The sequence below is a fragment of the Chrysochloris asiatica genome, unplaced genomic scaffold, assembly GCF_000296735.1.
Source record: "Chrysochloris asiatica unplaced genomic scaffold, ChrAsi1.0 scaffold00210, whole genome shotgun sequence".
Taxonomy (NCBI): Eukaryota; Metazoa; Chordata; class Mammalia; order Afrosoricida; family Chrysochloridae; genus Chrysochloris; species Chrysochloris asiatica.
The window spans coordinates 4,120,810-4,136,332 of NW_006408728.1; the positions used below are offsets into that span (position 1 = coordinate 4,120,810).

At 38.0% G+C, this 15,523-nt stretch overlaps 1 protein-coding gene across 1 annotated transcript in view; it reads right to left on the reverse strand.

The window, feature by feature from the left end:
- HMCN1 (hemicentin 1) overlaps positions 1 to 15,523 on the reverse strand; it is a 665,929-nt gene that overhangs the window by 49,336 nt on the left and 601,070 nt on the right. The window contains exons 86-92 of the mRNA XM_006872707.1: positions 14,221 to 14,490; positions 13,502 to 13,672; positions 13,201 to 13,371; positions 3,185 to 3,355; positions 2,627 to 2,797; positions 1,798 to 1,968; positions 915 to 1,085 (exon numbers count right to left, since the gene is read on the reverse strand). Coding sequence (XP_006872769.1) covers positions 915 to 1,085; positions 1,798 to 1,968; positions 2,627 to 2,797; positions 3,185 to 3,355; positions 13,201 to 13,371; positions 13,502 to 13,672; positions 14,221 to 14,490 — 1,296 coding nt within the window. The remainder of the gene's footprint in view (positions 1 to 914; positions 1,086 to 1,797; positions 1,969 to 2,626; positions 2,798 to 3,184; positions 3,356 to 13,200; positions 13,372 to 13,501; positions 13,673 to 14,220; positions 14,491 to 15,523) is intronic.

Genomic DNA, 15,523 nt, shown 5'->3' on the forward strand with positions numbered 1-15,523 from the left:
CGTATCTTGGACCCTAACAAACTCTAAGATCCCAAAGTTCTAGAATTCCGAATTTGTTCCATCTGCATTTTTACATCATTTAAAATATCTAAGAGTGTTATAGGATTTAGGCTATGGTTCTTGAACTCTCCCTGCTCTTTCTTGTTGACTGAATGGGGCCCTGTTGTGTTCTCTACACTTGTGTTCACCCACGGATGTTCAGCGTTCAATTGTAGCCTTCTCTTAAATCTTTATTCTGTGCACTACCTTCACCTTGATTCTGGAAACTCAGCATTGATTTCCTAGCTCTCTCTTGACCTTTTATCTTTTATGCTTAGGACTACCATTATGACTGGAGTCCTGATGTGGCACTGTGGGTTAATGTGCTGGACTGCAAAGTTGGTTTGAACTATAAGGTTGGTGGTTCAAGCTCACCAGCCGCTCCTTGGAAACCCTATACAGGGCTGCTATGGGTGAGAACCGGCTCGATGGCACTTAACAAACAATCATTATTACTATGTATACTGTGGTCTTACATAAGGGATCCTAGAAGGCAGTTGTTATTGTTGTTGTTATGTGCCATGGAGTCCACGCATAGCGACCCTGTATAGTGTTTCCAAAGCTGTGAATCTTTACAGGAGCAGAAAGCCTCATCTTTCTCCCGCGGAACCGCTGGTAGTTTTGAACTGCTGACTGTGAGATTAGCAGCCTGATTCATAACCATTAAGCAGAAGCTAAAACCCATTTATAAGCCTTGATGCAGAACTATACTAAGCAGTAAAAAAAAAAAGGAACTCTTTTTTCCCCCCTAGTGCTTCCACCAAGAGTTGGTATAACTTTGTAATTTATGGACTCATAGTGATACCTTTTTGTAATTTTAACCAAGTCTCCAATTTGCATCCAGTTTCCCTTCAAGGTCTAATTTAATTACTTACCTGGACATGCTTGTATATTGCATCTGGATACCTGAGTAGCATCTCCTGCACATTGGCGACCATTTCTAGATGGCACTGGATTGTTGCACAGCCGTTTTCGAGTCTTTTCACCTCCTCCACAAGAGGTAGAGCACCGGCTCCAACTATGCCAGTTTCCCCAACTTCCATCCACTGTGAACAAGCATGCAGTGGTCAATACTAATCCGCTGGTTTTGAAGTCATCACTTGTGGTGACTTTACTTAGTCCACTTCTATTTTAAGATCTGAATGGATGGGTGGCTATAATAAGCACTAAATGAAATTCTTTACTTGTTATGATAATTAAGGTTTTGTGTCAACTTGATTGGGCCAGGATTCTCAGTAGTATAGTTATGACATAGTAATTCCCAATGATAAGATCTGATATGAGCAGTCTGTTAACTGAAAGGAAGTTTCCTTGAAGGAGTGGCCTGTTTCCAATCTATTGCACATTCAGATAAATGTCTGGATCCTGCATCTGGTTTATCATCTGATCTCTGGTTCTTTGGACTGCTGTACTGCCTACCCATCTTGGGAATCATCAGTAACCTGCCATCTTGCCTGCTGACCTTGGATTCATTTGTCTGTGTAGCCAGACACTTGCCATCCAATCAGCTAATCTTGGGTTCATCAGCTCCTACCTGACATCTGACGCCAGCCTGACATCATCTGACTGATGGACTGGGAATCTGCTTGCCCCTACAACTATATAATTTCCTTGATATAATCATATAATCTTCTCTCTATACTGATATGTCTATATCTATATCTACAGATATAGATAGCTATAAACTGCACTGGTTTTGCTTCTCTAGAGGACCCAGACTAAAACACTTATTCTACTGCCAAGAATTACAAAGCTCACCAGGACACGTGTCAGTGTTGCATCTCTGGATCTGAGAGTCTGGCCCCCCACAAGCTCTCCCTCCGTTGGAGGGACGAGGGTTGTCACATGCGCGGTACCGCCGCATTTGCCCTCCATTACACGTCCGGCTGCACATCCCCCAGCTACTCCAAGGACTCCAGTTACCATGAGCTACAAACACAAAATCATTTGGCATGATAATAAAGCACTATAAATAAATGATAAGTGCTAAATGATGATATTCATCTAAGAGGTATGGGAAATCTCCCTTCAGGAACTTAAAGAAAATATGCAAATCTATGAATAGGCAACTTCCAAAGGCAGACGGTTTAGCTGTTGTTTTTATTAGAAACTGGTGTACATTCCATTTAATATACATTGATTGAGTCTTAAACTATTCTAGAAGTTGGAAGGTATGAATGAGACAAGGTCTCTGTCCTCAATGAGCTATAGCTAGAGCATTCAAGATAGATATTTCCAGATATTACCTTGCTACTATAGGATCTAAAAATATAGTTCAGTGATTGAATTAAGGCAAATAGCTGTTTGCTTGCCTTCATTAGGAATCATCAGCATTGTTTAGTTAGCATGTAAAGGTTCTCTGACCTTGCACTTACTCTTCAGTTTGTCTTATATAAAACAAATGAAATAGGACAAAGTCCCTCCCCATATAAATCAGCGACATCTATGGTATTATATAGCCACTACAACAAACATACAATAATTTGATATCCTAAATCAAAGAACGAAGTAAGAGAATATTTTAATTTTAAGGACTTAAGGAAACTTTAAGGAAGTATAATGGTGACTCACTATTTCCAACACTCACTTGGACAAGGGTCACTATTGCAAAAATCACTCTGGACATCACTGCCTTCACATTTGCTTCCTCCATACTGGGGGGCTGGGTCAGAACAGCCTCTCGTTCTCTGCCTGGCACCTCCTCCACAGGATACAGTGCAGGAACTCCAACTGGCCCATGTTGCCCACTTGCCATCAACTGGTTTTAAGGAAAAACATTGTGTGTTACTATTTACATGTGATCAAACAAAATTCTGGACATTGTTAGGCTGAGTGATGCTCTTGTAGAACATAGTCAGAAAGTAATAAATTCTCACTGATATACTATCTCGATAAATTGTTGTTGGGTGTCTTTGAACCATCTGGTGCCCACCTCATGAGACCAAGTAGAATACTGCCTCATAGGGTTTTCTTGGCTATAATCTTTATGAACACAGACTGTCAGAGCTTTGCCCTCCAGAGCTACTTGGTATGTTTTAACTGTCAAACTTTGTATTCCCAGCTAAACACTAAACTGTTGCATTCCTTATCTTGATAAGAAATAAATATACATTTATTAAAGATAAGAATATTGTATTTCTCTTACCTGGACAGTGTCTTTCGTTGCAAAGTTTCATCTGTGTTTCTGCTCCATTACAGTAGGATCCATCAAATGATGGTGGGGGGTTATTGCACAACCTCATTCTCACCTGGGTACCTTTCCCACAACTTTCACTGCACAAACCCCAAGGTTGCCAACTGCTCCATGCTCCATGAACTACAAACACCACAAGAGATAGACGTTCAGGTCACAGAACCATGTTTGCTTAAAAGACAAGTGAAATTACACAAATAAATTAATTCAGTCATGAGTTAAATTCATCCAGAATCTAAAAGAATTGAAATTAGACCAAAGGAAACAAATGATGTTCTTCCTTTCTCCTTCAGGCTATATTTTCATGGAGACTTGTGTCGATACAGACTTTCAGAAGGCTGACTAATGCCAACATAAACAGTTAAAATTATTCAAAGGGGTTATTTTAATAGAAGTAGATGTAGTCAAACTTGCATGTGTAGAAAAAAATCTGAGTGCTTAAATTCTAACTGAGGATTTGTCTGTGTTCTGGAGAATGTAAAGCAATTAGGAGCAAGGTTGTAAAGACTTCTAAAGATAGCTATGGACAATATCAATATTTTAACTTATATATCAAAATAATAACTTGGACCCCAGACTGCAAGAACACATCTTTAAGCCTAATTTGTTTTTATACTTGAATATGTACTTGGATCTTTTAACAACATGATGATTTGCACAGTTATAACTCTTTGAAAACTTTCGCCATTACATAGTGCTCATGAAGTTAATGCACTTCTGACTAACACACTTACCTGCTTCCTAAACAACAGAAAAATCTGACCAGCAGTTTCCGAAGAGTGATATTAAGACCTTTGGGTAACTAACATATTACGACATCTGACCACAAGACTGGAACAATCTTATGTTTTCTACCAGGTGCATGCTAAGAATCAACACTACGCTTTCTCTTAAGTATAAGTCAGTAGCAGGTCATATTTTTATTTTGTGGAAATATTCTGGATATGGGGTTCACAAAGTGTGCTTTTTTTCCTTTGTTACCTGGTTTAACCAAGACATGAACTAAAATAGGGGCTCTAAGATCCTGTTTAAAAAATGCTCTTAACACTACCTATAAGATGCTATAACAGTAAACCTTAAACCAAGTAATGACATTATTACTATTGATGAGATAACATTTTAAAATATAGATTGGATTTTCTTTTAATGAACTTATTTCTGATTGAGTTTACTAGCTATCCTACTACGTAATAGATACATAAAAACATAAGCACACAAATCCATTTTAGCTAGCAAGAAGTTGTACTAAAAATATATTTGGTTAAATATAAAAGGTAAAGATGAAAGCCTCATTACATAATCCACAAAGACAATGTTCTACAAGCTACTATGGTGAGTAGTGACTGGGGTCTTAAAAGTTTAGGAACAGCTATCTAAGATGCAACTATTGGTCTCTCCCTTTCTGGAGGAAAGAAGAGTGATGAAAATTGAAGATGCTTGGGAACAATTAGTCCAATGGATTAATGGACCATATGAACTTCAGTCTCCATGACCCTGAAACAAGCAAGAACTAGATGTGCCTGGCTATACCACTACCAACTATCCTGAAAATTATCACATGAGAAGGCCCTGGATAGAGTGGGAGAAAATGTATGTCAAAACTCAGTATCATAAAACAACAACAACAATGAAAAAAAACAGGCTTTATGGTCAAACAGAAACTGGTGAAACTCTGAAAGTATGACTGTTGTTCACTCTTCAGGTCTGGAATGGAACTCACTCCCATGGCTTAATTTTCCGCCAGGAAACAGATAAGTCTATAGGGGGAACAACAATACTAGTGAGGTACATATATCATAGAAAGATTCACCACTATAGATCAAAAGGGCAGCATTTACCCAAGGACAAAGTTCAAAAGGGTTGGGAAAGAAGGCAAAGTGGAAACAAAAAACGCCATGAAGAAGTAGGATAAGTGACGTTCCATTGAGAGGACTGCAGTCAATGAGATGAAACGAAGTGTATGATTTGTGGAATGTAAAACTGATGATCTATCTGCTCTGCAAACCTTCAACCAATTTACAATACAAAGTTAAGGGATGAAAACCTTTACATATATGGCAGCTATGGTGCTGTGGGCTAATGTGTCAGACTGCAAAATCATCTGGACTGCAACATCAGTGGTTCAAGCTCACCAGCAGCTCTTGGAAACCCTATAGGGTCACTGTGGGTCAAAATCAACTCGACAGCACTTAACAACAACAACATTACCCAAACCTACTTCTGAATTAACTCAAATTGCCGATGCTCATAATCCTCAATATTGAGTTGCCATTGAGTTGACTCTGACCCCGTTTGAGTCAGAGTAGATCTGTATTGCAGAAAGTTTTGAGTGACTGAAGTTTTGTGTGTGGGTATAGTAAATATGTACCTATGAGGCGAATCAAAAATTATCTGCACTCTGGTTATATTAAAACGCCCGTCCACATCAACAGCTGATGACAATATTTAGAATGTACGTAAAATGATTCTGCCAAAGAGATGAGTGACAATGGATTATATGGCAAATCAATCATGGATCTGCCTATGAAATAATACATGACAGATTTGAGTTTTGAAAAGTGTTTTGCAAGATGGATACTGAAACAACTCACAGAAAAGCATAAACAGAAGTGTTTGGGCATCTGCAAAAAAAATTGAACCAATACTCAAAGAAAGGTAAAAGTTTCTTAAAAAAAATCACTACTGGTAATGAGACATGGATTCACCATTACAAGTCTGAGACTAAATGTCAGAGTATGGAATGGAAATATCCTCAACCACCAATCAAGGAAAAGTCTAAAAGTCAATCATCAGCTAGAAAATTGGTGCTTACAGTTTTCTGGGATTCTCAAGGGCCACTATTGGAACACTGTCAAGAAAAAAGGTTCAACAATCAACAGCACTCCTTACTGTGAAATGCTCATGCAAGAGCTGAAGCCTAAACTTCTGATTAACTGCAGATGACTGCTATCCAAGGGCTTTAGGATCTTGCATGACAGTGTACATCCCCACACCTCTGCCTACACTGTAGACACTCTGCAAAAACTTCATTTTGATGTGTTAAACCATCCTCCCTATAGTCCTGATTTTGCTCCATCGGACTGTCACTTGCTTGGTCCCCTGAAAGCAGCCTTTCAAGGATGAAGGTTCACCTCTGAGAAGACATGAAGACAGCAGTGCATCTGTTGGTCACAGCTCAACCTAAAACATTTTTTACTCAAGGAATAAAAAAGCTTGTTGAGATGAACAAAGAATATTATAAAACAAGTAGATTATGTTGGAAACTGAGGTATCTGTTTTTTATAAAAGTTGGTTAAAATAAATTCTACAGCCAGAGTGTGGATAAGTTTTGACTCACCTTCATAACAAAACATTGGCCATTTCAAATTCTAACATGTACAATTTAATAACATTCATTGTAATCATTAAGTTGCACAACTGTCACCATTGTCTATTTCAATTTTCCCATCACTCTTTAACAGATTTTTCAGAAGTAAATCACCAGTCCTTTTTTCAGAGGCACATCTGTGTGGACTTGAATTTTTCAGTTAGTAACTAAGCTTGTTAACCATTTGCACTGCTCACAAAAGCAAAAACAAAACAAACAAAAAACAAACCCATTGCTGTCAGGTTGATTCCAGTTCATGGTGACCTGATGTGTTACAGAGTGCTGGGTGGTGGTTATGTGCTGCATAGTGGGTTCTGACTCATGGCAACCCTGTATAGGGTTTCCGAGGCTGCAAATCTTTTCAGGAGCAGAAAGCCACATTTTTCTCCTGTGGAACAGCTGGATGTTTGAACTGCTGACCTTGAGGTTTGCAGCCCAACTCATTACTACTATGCTACCAGAGCTCCTTGTGTTACAAAGTAGAGCTGCTTCATAAGCCTTCTTGACTATAATCCTTACTGAAGTAAACTACCAAGTTTTCTGGCACCTCTGGGTTCCAACGACCAACTTTTAAGTTCATAGTTTGCACCACCCAGAGACCAAATATAAATATATATTCATACACATACATAAAATATCCTTACTCTGTCCGCTGGAGTCTAAGTCACAGATCTTATTTTTTAAGTTGTATTTGATACTAAAAGGTGATGTTGTAAGATAAGCACTTCAAACCCAAGGTCAGCAGTTCAAACCTAACAGCTCCTACATGGAAGAAACCTGAGGCTTTCTGCTCCCATAATGATTTACAGTCTTGGAAACCCTATACAGGACTGCTATGTGTCAGAATCAACTCAATGGCAATCGGCATATTCTATACTAAAGATTGAAGTTGTCAAGAATTTCATTTTACTTGGATCCACAAATAATGTTCGAGTTTATGGATCAAATGATGTATTATATTGGTTAAATCTTCAGCAAAAGATAAAGATGTTACTTTGATGACTAAAGAGCTCTTGACCCAAGTCATAGTATTTTCAGTTGCCTCATATGCATGTGAAACTTGGACAATGAATAAGAATGATAATGGAAGAATTGCTGCATTTGAATTATGGTTTTAGCAAAGAATATTGGAAGTACCATGGACTTTCCAGAAGAACAAGCAAATCTGTCTTGAAAGAAGTACAGCCAGAATGCTCCTTATAAGTGAGTATGACAAGACTTCACTTCTTGTGCTTTGGATACGTTATTGGGAGGACCACCCTTGGAGAAGGTCATCATGGTTAGTATAGTTGAGGAAAACCCTCAGCAACTTGGATTAACACAGTGGCTGCAACAATGGGCTCAAACATAACAACAATTATGAGTAAGGTCCAGGCAGTGTTTCACTCTGTTTTACATTGGGTAACAATGACTTGGAACCAAGTAGATGGCAGGGAAAGCACGAGATGTGTTTGAAATAACTATTTGCATTAGAGAGTAAAGAAGTGCTCAAAGAATCATGAGGACACATCAAAAAGGCACTGGAGCTGGTATAAAGGGACCTCCATTAACCAAACCTGAAACAACTTGAATATCAGAATAACAAGTGATAGTAGTGAATTATAAGCAAATGGAATAATACCTGTGCTTTTTGACATAAATCAAAATATAGAGAAACAGGAAAGAGAAATGCTCTTCATTAAAATAAAATGTATAAAAGATTATGACATAAGAACATAATTCCTGTAAAGACCACAGTTCTAACTGATTCAAGCAAAACTATAGACGCTAAAACTAGTGGATGAAAGTTCAGTGAGAAACATGATGTTTATACTTGTATTGTCTCAAAATATCCCTACAAAATACTTACTAATTATGAAAGCAAAAAAACCCAGAAATCACCTTAAATCAAACTTGGAATCACCAATATGGGAAAAATTGAGACTATGTACCTTCTGAACTAGGAGCATGGTGGCTCTGTAGGATAAGCACTGGATTGGAAACCACAAGGTCAGTAGATTGAGCCCACCATGTGCTCCATAAGAGAAACAGGAGGTTTTCTGCCCCAGCAAAGATTTACAGCTTTGGAAATTCGATACAGGGTTGCTATGAGTAGGAACCAATTTGACGGCACTTAACAACGACAACCTTCTGATATAATGCACAAAATCATTTATGTGGGTTTCCTGCCAAAATGCAAATCCTAATTCCAATCAAGAGGAAATATCAAATTAACCCAAACTGAAGATGATTCTACAAAATGGTTGATTTATGCATTACAAAAATGTCAAGGTAATAAAAATTAATATTGAGAAACTGTTCCAGAAAAGACAAAAGAGATAAGACAAATAAATGAAATGTGTTTGGCAAAACAAACAAACAGAAGTTATAAAGGATATTACAGGGACAAATGACAAAATGTGAATATAGCCTGTGGGCTAGATAATAGTATTAGATTATGTTCTGTTAAGTGCCTTTGAGTCGGTTCTGAATCATGGTGACCCTATATAGGGTTTCCAAGGAGCAGTTGGTAGGTTTGACCCACAGACATTTTGGTTAGCAGTCCAGTATTTATCCTACAGTGACACACCAGAACTTGGTAGATTATAGGTAGGTGTTGTTGTTAATTGCCATCAAGTTAATTCCAATTAATGAAGAGACGTGTGTGCAAACAATAACTGTTCCACAAGGGTTTCAAGATGCTGAGTCTTTGGAAGCAGATAGGAAAGTCTGTCTTCAAAGAATCCTGTGAGTGGGCTTGAACTGCCAAACTTTTGCAAGCATCTGTGCCACTCAGGGACTCTATTAGACAAGTGAATTAGATAATAATATTATTCCAGTGTTAAAATTTCCAATTTTGGTAACTGTACTGTGTTATCAAATGCTTCATTTTGCTTGGATCCACTATCATTACTCATGGAATCAGCAATCAAGAAATCAAACATATTGCACTGGGCAAATCTGCTACACAAGACTTCTTTAAAGGGTTCAAGAGCAAAGATATCAGTTTGAGTACTAAAGTGGACCTGACCCAACCCATTGTATTTTCAATTGTCTCATATGCATGTGAAAACTGGACAGTGAATAAGGAAGACCACCAAAAAATTGATGTATTAGAGTTATGATGATGGAGAAGAATATTAAAAGTATCATGGACTGCTAGAAAAACAAACAAATCGGAAGAGGTACAGCCTGAATGCCCCTTGGATGCCAGAATGGCTGGACATCGTCTCTCATACTTCAGACATATTATCAGAAGGGACCAGTCCCTGGAGAAGGACAACATGTTTGGTAAAGTGGTGGGTCAGAGAAAAAGAGGAAGAAGCCCAACAAGATGGATTAACACAGTGGCAGCAGCAATGATGAGGGCTCAAGCATAACAACTGTGAGGATGGAATAGGACCAGCAGTGTTTTGCTCTGTTGTCCTTGAGGTTGCTATGAGTCAAAACCGACAACAACAACAATAACAACAACACTGGGTTTATGTAAGAGAAAGTTCATGTTTTAGGAAATACACAACATGGTGCATTATTCTTGCAACAATTCTATAGGATTGACATTATAAAAATAAATTAGCACTAAAAGAAAATCTCTTTTGCTTCTAAGACTCTGACAGTCCCTTGATTGAGAATGTCTATCTTCAGCTATCTGTGCACTTCATATGCTGTGCTGATAAATGGTTAACAATCAGCTTGGGGGAATAATCCTCTGTTCTGTTGTTGTTGTTAAGTGCTGTTGAGTCAGTTCTGACTCATAGCAACCCTAAATAAGGGTTCTGAAAAACAGCTGGTGAGTATGAACTGCCAACATTGTGGTTCAAAGTCCAGTGCTGATCCTACAGTGCCATACCAGATAGCATTTGCTAATTTCACTGGTGTAAATAATCCCAGTATGGTGGATATCTAACTGCCAATAAAATATAACCAAATTTTTAGTTTGGAAGAGATATGCACAGCTACTTTCATTGATTAGTTCCCTAACACCAGTGACATTAAATCAAAAACATGGCTAAATGCAATCACTTTTATTGCTTAGGGGCATAACAAAAGAAAGCCAGTTAGATAGTAAATCAAGAAAATAGTAAGCAAAATGGCAGTCAGCAAGCAAATCAATAGTAAGCCATTATTTACTGAACCTGAAAAGGAATACAAGCTGATTTATTTTAGAACATTTACAAGTATCCTTTAGATTTTCATTACATTTGTACAAAACTTGCTCTAATCAGGTATTTCTGGCTCATTTTACTCTCAAATATTATGCTATTAAAGTTTTTAATTTCTCATGACTACAACAAACCGGACTTTTATTTTCTTCAAGATTTCATGACAGTATTTTGTTGGTTTGTTTTCTCATATAATGGAAGTTCTGAACTGTAAATCAGGATACCCAGGACCCACGAGAATAGGTATGAAAATCAAATCACACTGGGTTCAAAATCCTGATTTACTTTTTACTAAGTATGTAATCTCAGTGAATTGCTTTACATTTGTTTTCTGAATACCCAATGCAGCAGACTTTTTGGTCTGTCTACATCCATTCTTTTTTGACAATTCCAGCTAACTTGTCTCTCCCAGTTGGGCTCCATAACTTCAACTCGTTGATAAAAATTCCAGCCTGTTTATCAATATCTGGAAAATATTGTCTGTTTTGTATATCTTTATTGTTTCAGCACTTAGAAAAATTGTCTCTGAGACAAAATAGGTGCGTGATAAATATTTGTTGGATGAATGAATAAACAAACAGTTCCTCTACTATTTCACAATTCTGCTGTTTGTGCTGCCAAACAAGGAATCCTGTCACTGTTGCCGCAAAGTAGGCAAGCAGTCTCAGTTGGATATCAAAACACACTTCGCTTGAAGAGAAGCAGAGCCAAGTGGAATTCTTTCTTAGGGTCTGAGATGAATATTAAGAGAGAATTTCCTTTTCACTCTGAAGCCTCAGACTATAAAGCCCCTGTAAGCCTGATGTTTTTATTGTTGAATCAGTTCCAACTCATAGTGACTCTGTATAGGATTTCCAAGGTGTGGTTGGTGGGCTTGCATTGCTGACTTTTGGTTAGCAGTTCAATGTTTATTGTACAGTGCCATACCAGGATTCCTCTGTGAGCTTGTGGTTGACAACAATGATACTTTCTACCACATGGAGAGTTTATTGCAAAATAAATGTTGTGAAAGAAAGGAAATCAGAGATGAAAGATATAAAACACGCTAGTAAAAACTTGGATTCAGCCATACCTGAATCCAATCCTTGGATCCAATCATACCCAAAGACACAATTTTCAACTTAAGTTTAGTTACACTGCAGTCACTTTCATCTAAAAGTCAATAAGAACATGTGTATAAAGTATCTAGCATGGAGCTCTGGTGGTGCAAATGGTTAAACACTCAGTTGCCAAGTAAACAGTTGGCAATCCAAACTCAGTCAGTGGCTCCACAAGAGAAAGACCTGCTTCTGTAAAGATTACAACCAAGAAAACCCCATGGGGCCATTCTACTCTATCGCATGGGGTTGCTATGGGTTGCAGTTGACTCTATGGCACTTAACAAGAACAACATCAGAGTTTCTAGTATACAATAGGCATTTAGTGAATCATCACTGATTTCTGTGAAGTTGATTTTGACTCCTGGACATCATGTGACAGAGGAGAACTACTCCATAGGGTTTTCAAAGCTGTGATCTTTTGTAAGCAGACTGATTTACTTTCAAACCACCTCTGAGTGGGTTTGAATGGCCAACCTTTCAGCTAGCCATATTATTTTATCCCTCACCTGTTGTATATTTCTGGGAAAGTCCTCAATCTCTTTGTTGTTGCTGTTATTAGATGCCATTGAGTTGGTACTGACTCATAGTGATCCTGTATAGGGTTTCTGAGTGGCTGGGAAGCTTGAACTGCCAATCCTGCAGTTCAAAGTGACCTTGAGTTCAGTGCATTAACCCACAACACCATACTATCCCCCCTAAAATGGCTGGTTTATGTTACCAAGGTAGAGCTGCTTCAGTGATAGAATTCTGGTCTTCCAGACAAGAGATGTGGGTTTAATTTCTACCCATTGCACTTCATGCACAGCTCCCATCTGTCTGTCATTGGAGGCTTGAGTGTGGATATGATGCTGAGTATGTTTCAGCAGAACTTTCAGACTACGACAAACTACTGATCTACTTCCAAAAATCATCTAATGAGAACCCTATGGGGAATCACACAATGATCTGATCTGCAACAGATCATGGGGATGGCAGAGGACCAGGCAGCTTTTCATTCCATTATGTACAGGACCACCATGAGGTGGGGCCAACTCAATGGCAGCTAACAACAAAGTCTGTATTTAGAAAGGTTGATGACAATTACTTACGTTTTCTCTACATGGGTGAAAAAAACATACCAAAGTTTGGAGCATGTATCATGTTTAGCAAAATAATTTATTTTACTTAACAATGATTAATGCCATATTTCTACAAGTTTATCCACAAGGTACAGCTAAGAACACACAAAAAATGAATATATTCAAGGGTAGATGTTGCATTGTCTTTTTATAACAAAAAGTAAAGGTATTTGAAACCTTTACTTAGAGGACTTAAAATGATAACATTTTTGAAGATCTCATATTATTGGAAGACACCCACCTGGGCAAGGCCTAATATTGCACATGATTATTTCCACAGCATTCCCTTCACATGGCCGTCCACCATGTTGCACTGATGGATTATTGCAAGTTCTAGTCCTGGTGCGGTTGCCACGTCCACAGCTCCTTGTGCATTCTTCCCAAGAACTCCATTCTGACCAACTGCCATCCACTATTCAAAGATGAATAATGAATTACCCCATCAGATATATTTTGATTTAAAGTATAATACTAAGGCAAGTTAGGAACAAGAAACAAATGTCTATTAAACACATACTTATTAGTTGAATAAAGAGACATACCTGGGCATGGTTTATTTAGACAGTTTTGCATTTCCGAATCTGAACCTTGGCAAGGCTTCCCACCATTGGCTGGAAGGGGGTTGTTGCACAGACGACTCCTCTTTTGGATACCTTTACCACAGGTAACACTGCAGGATCGCCATGTAGACCATTGGGAAAACCCACCATGAACTGCAAATAAAATATTGCCTTTTGTCTCAGTTTTTATAGATAAAAATTATAAATCTCAGTTTATTGAAGATAAGCACAGGGCCTAGAGCTGAATCTGTAATTACTGAGAAATTGCAGCTCTCCTTTACTGTCAAATTACTAATAGCAAGAAAAAACTTCCCAACAGTTGACTAGAATTTCTTTCCAGTCCTAACCTTGACTCACATGAACATGGCTGCTGTAAGTATTAGAGAACAAGAAATTAATATATTGGATATCTTTTAGAGAGAAATCATTCTTTAAAGAGAAATATAGGCATTGGTCTCAGGATACATTTGATTTACTTTTTAATAAAAAAAAATAGTTTGGGATTTTAACTGATTAATTTGGCATTTCAAAGCTCCAATATGGATTGTTTTAGTCTGTAAATTGTAATGTGATTCTTTCCTGTCCCCATAATGTAGTGTTATCTTAAGGATAAAGGAGATTTGGACTAAGAGGCTTTAAAAGTCTTATAATTTGGGCATTCCATATGTTGTACAATATGAATATGTCCTTGATCCACTTACCCTGTACAATGATAGGTACCCTGACAAGAACAGAACCCATCAAGTTTCGAGCAACACATTCATATTCAGAGGTATCATCTTTGTGAGCAGCAGCAATATATAAAGAATTGTTGGACAACACATTAATTCGGTCATCCCAGTGGATAAACCGCCCTTGACGGGACCACGAAATAGTTGGACTAGGCTCTCCAATTGCCTGACAATTCAATATGATTTTGCCACCGGCATTGATAACAGTTTCCACTGGTTCAAGAATGATAGTAGGAGGACCTATTAAAAGAAGCACAAAAATGTTATTTAGTTTTTGTGGGTTTGTAGTAACATTTTATCATGTATAACACAATCACTATAGTTTCTTTGGAGTCCTAGTGTGGTGCTGTAGGATAAAGCACTGGACTGCAAGGTTGGTTTGAACCATAATGTCAGTGGTTCAAACGTAACAGCTAGCTACTCCTTGGAAATCCTATACAGGGTTTCTGTGAGTCAGAACTGACTCGATGGTGCTTAACACAAACAACATCAGATGTGAGGAGGAAAGCATGGAGCAGATTTCTCTTTAGAGCTCCCTAAAGGAATTAATCATGCCAATGCCTTGATTTTGGACTCCTGGCCTCCAGAAATATATTTGTTTTGTTTTGTGTGTGATACAAACACTGTATAAGATCGCTATGGGTCAGAATCGACTCTACAGCACTTAACAACAATTGGTTTTGATTTGGACAATATAGTGTTGGTTGGAAAGATTCAAGAAAAAGAACAATTTTAGGGGAAGAGTGAGGAATGATGATGTGTGTCCATTTGGATGGTTGAGTTTGAAGTATCTGAGGACATTCATGTAGAGATGTTTAGAAAGCAGATAGATATTCATGTCTGGAACTCAGACTAGATATATGGGCTCGAAATGTAGATTTGTGAGTCTTTCATGGGTAGATAATATTGCTTCAGACCAGAGACTGAAATGAGAGGACGAGAAGCAAAGAAAGGAACTACTAGAACATAACATCAATAGGTAAGGGGCTGATTAAAGACAAATTTACATATGACATTAAGATTTCATCTCTGAGGTAGAAAGAAAATAAGAAAAAATGGTATTCTGCCAGTCAAACAAGGGGTCTCAAGATAAAAGGAGAGGTTAACAGGATCTATAGTGGAAAATGGAGTTGTGGTATAGTGCTGTAGGATAAGTACTGGACTGCTAACCCCAAGGTCAATGGTTTTAGCCCACCAGGCTCCTTAAAATCTCTATAAAGTGTCATTTTGAGTCAGAAATGACTTGTCGGTACTGACTCAAGCATATAACTAC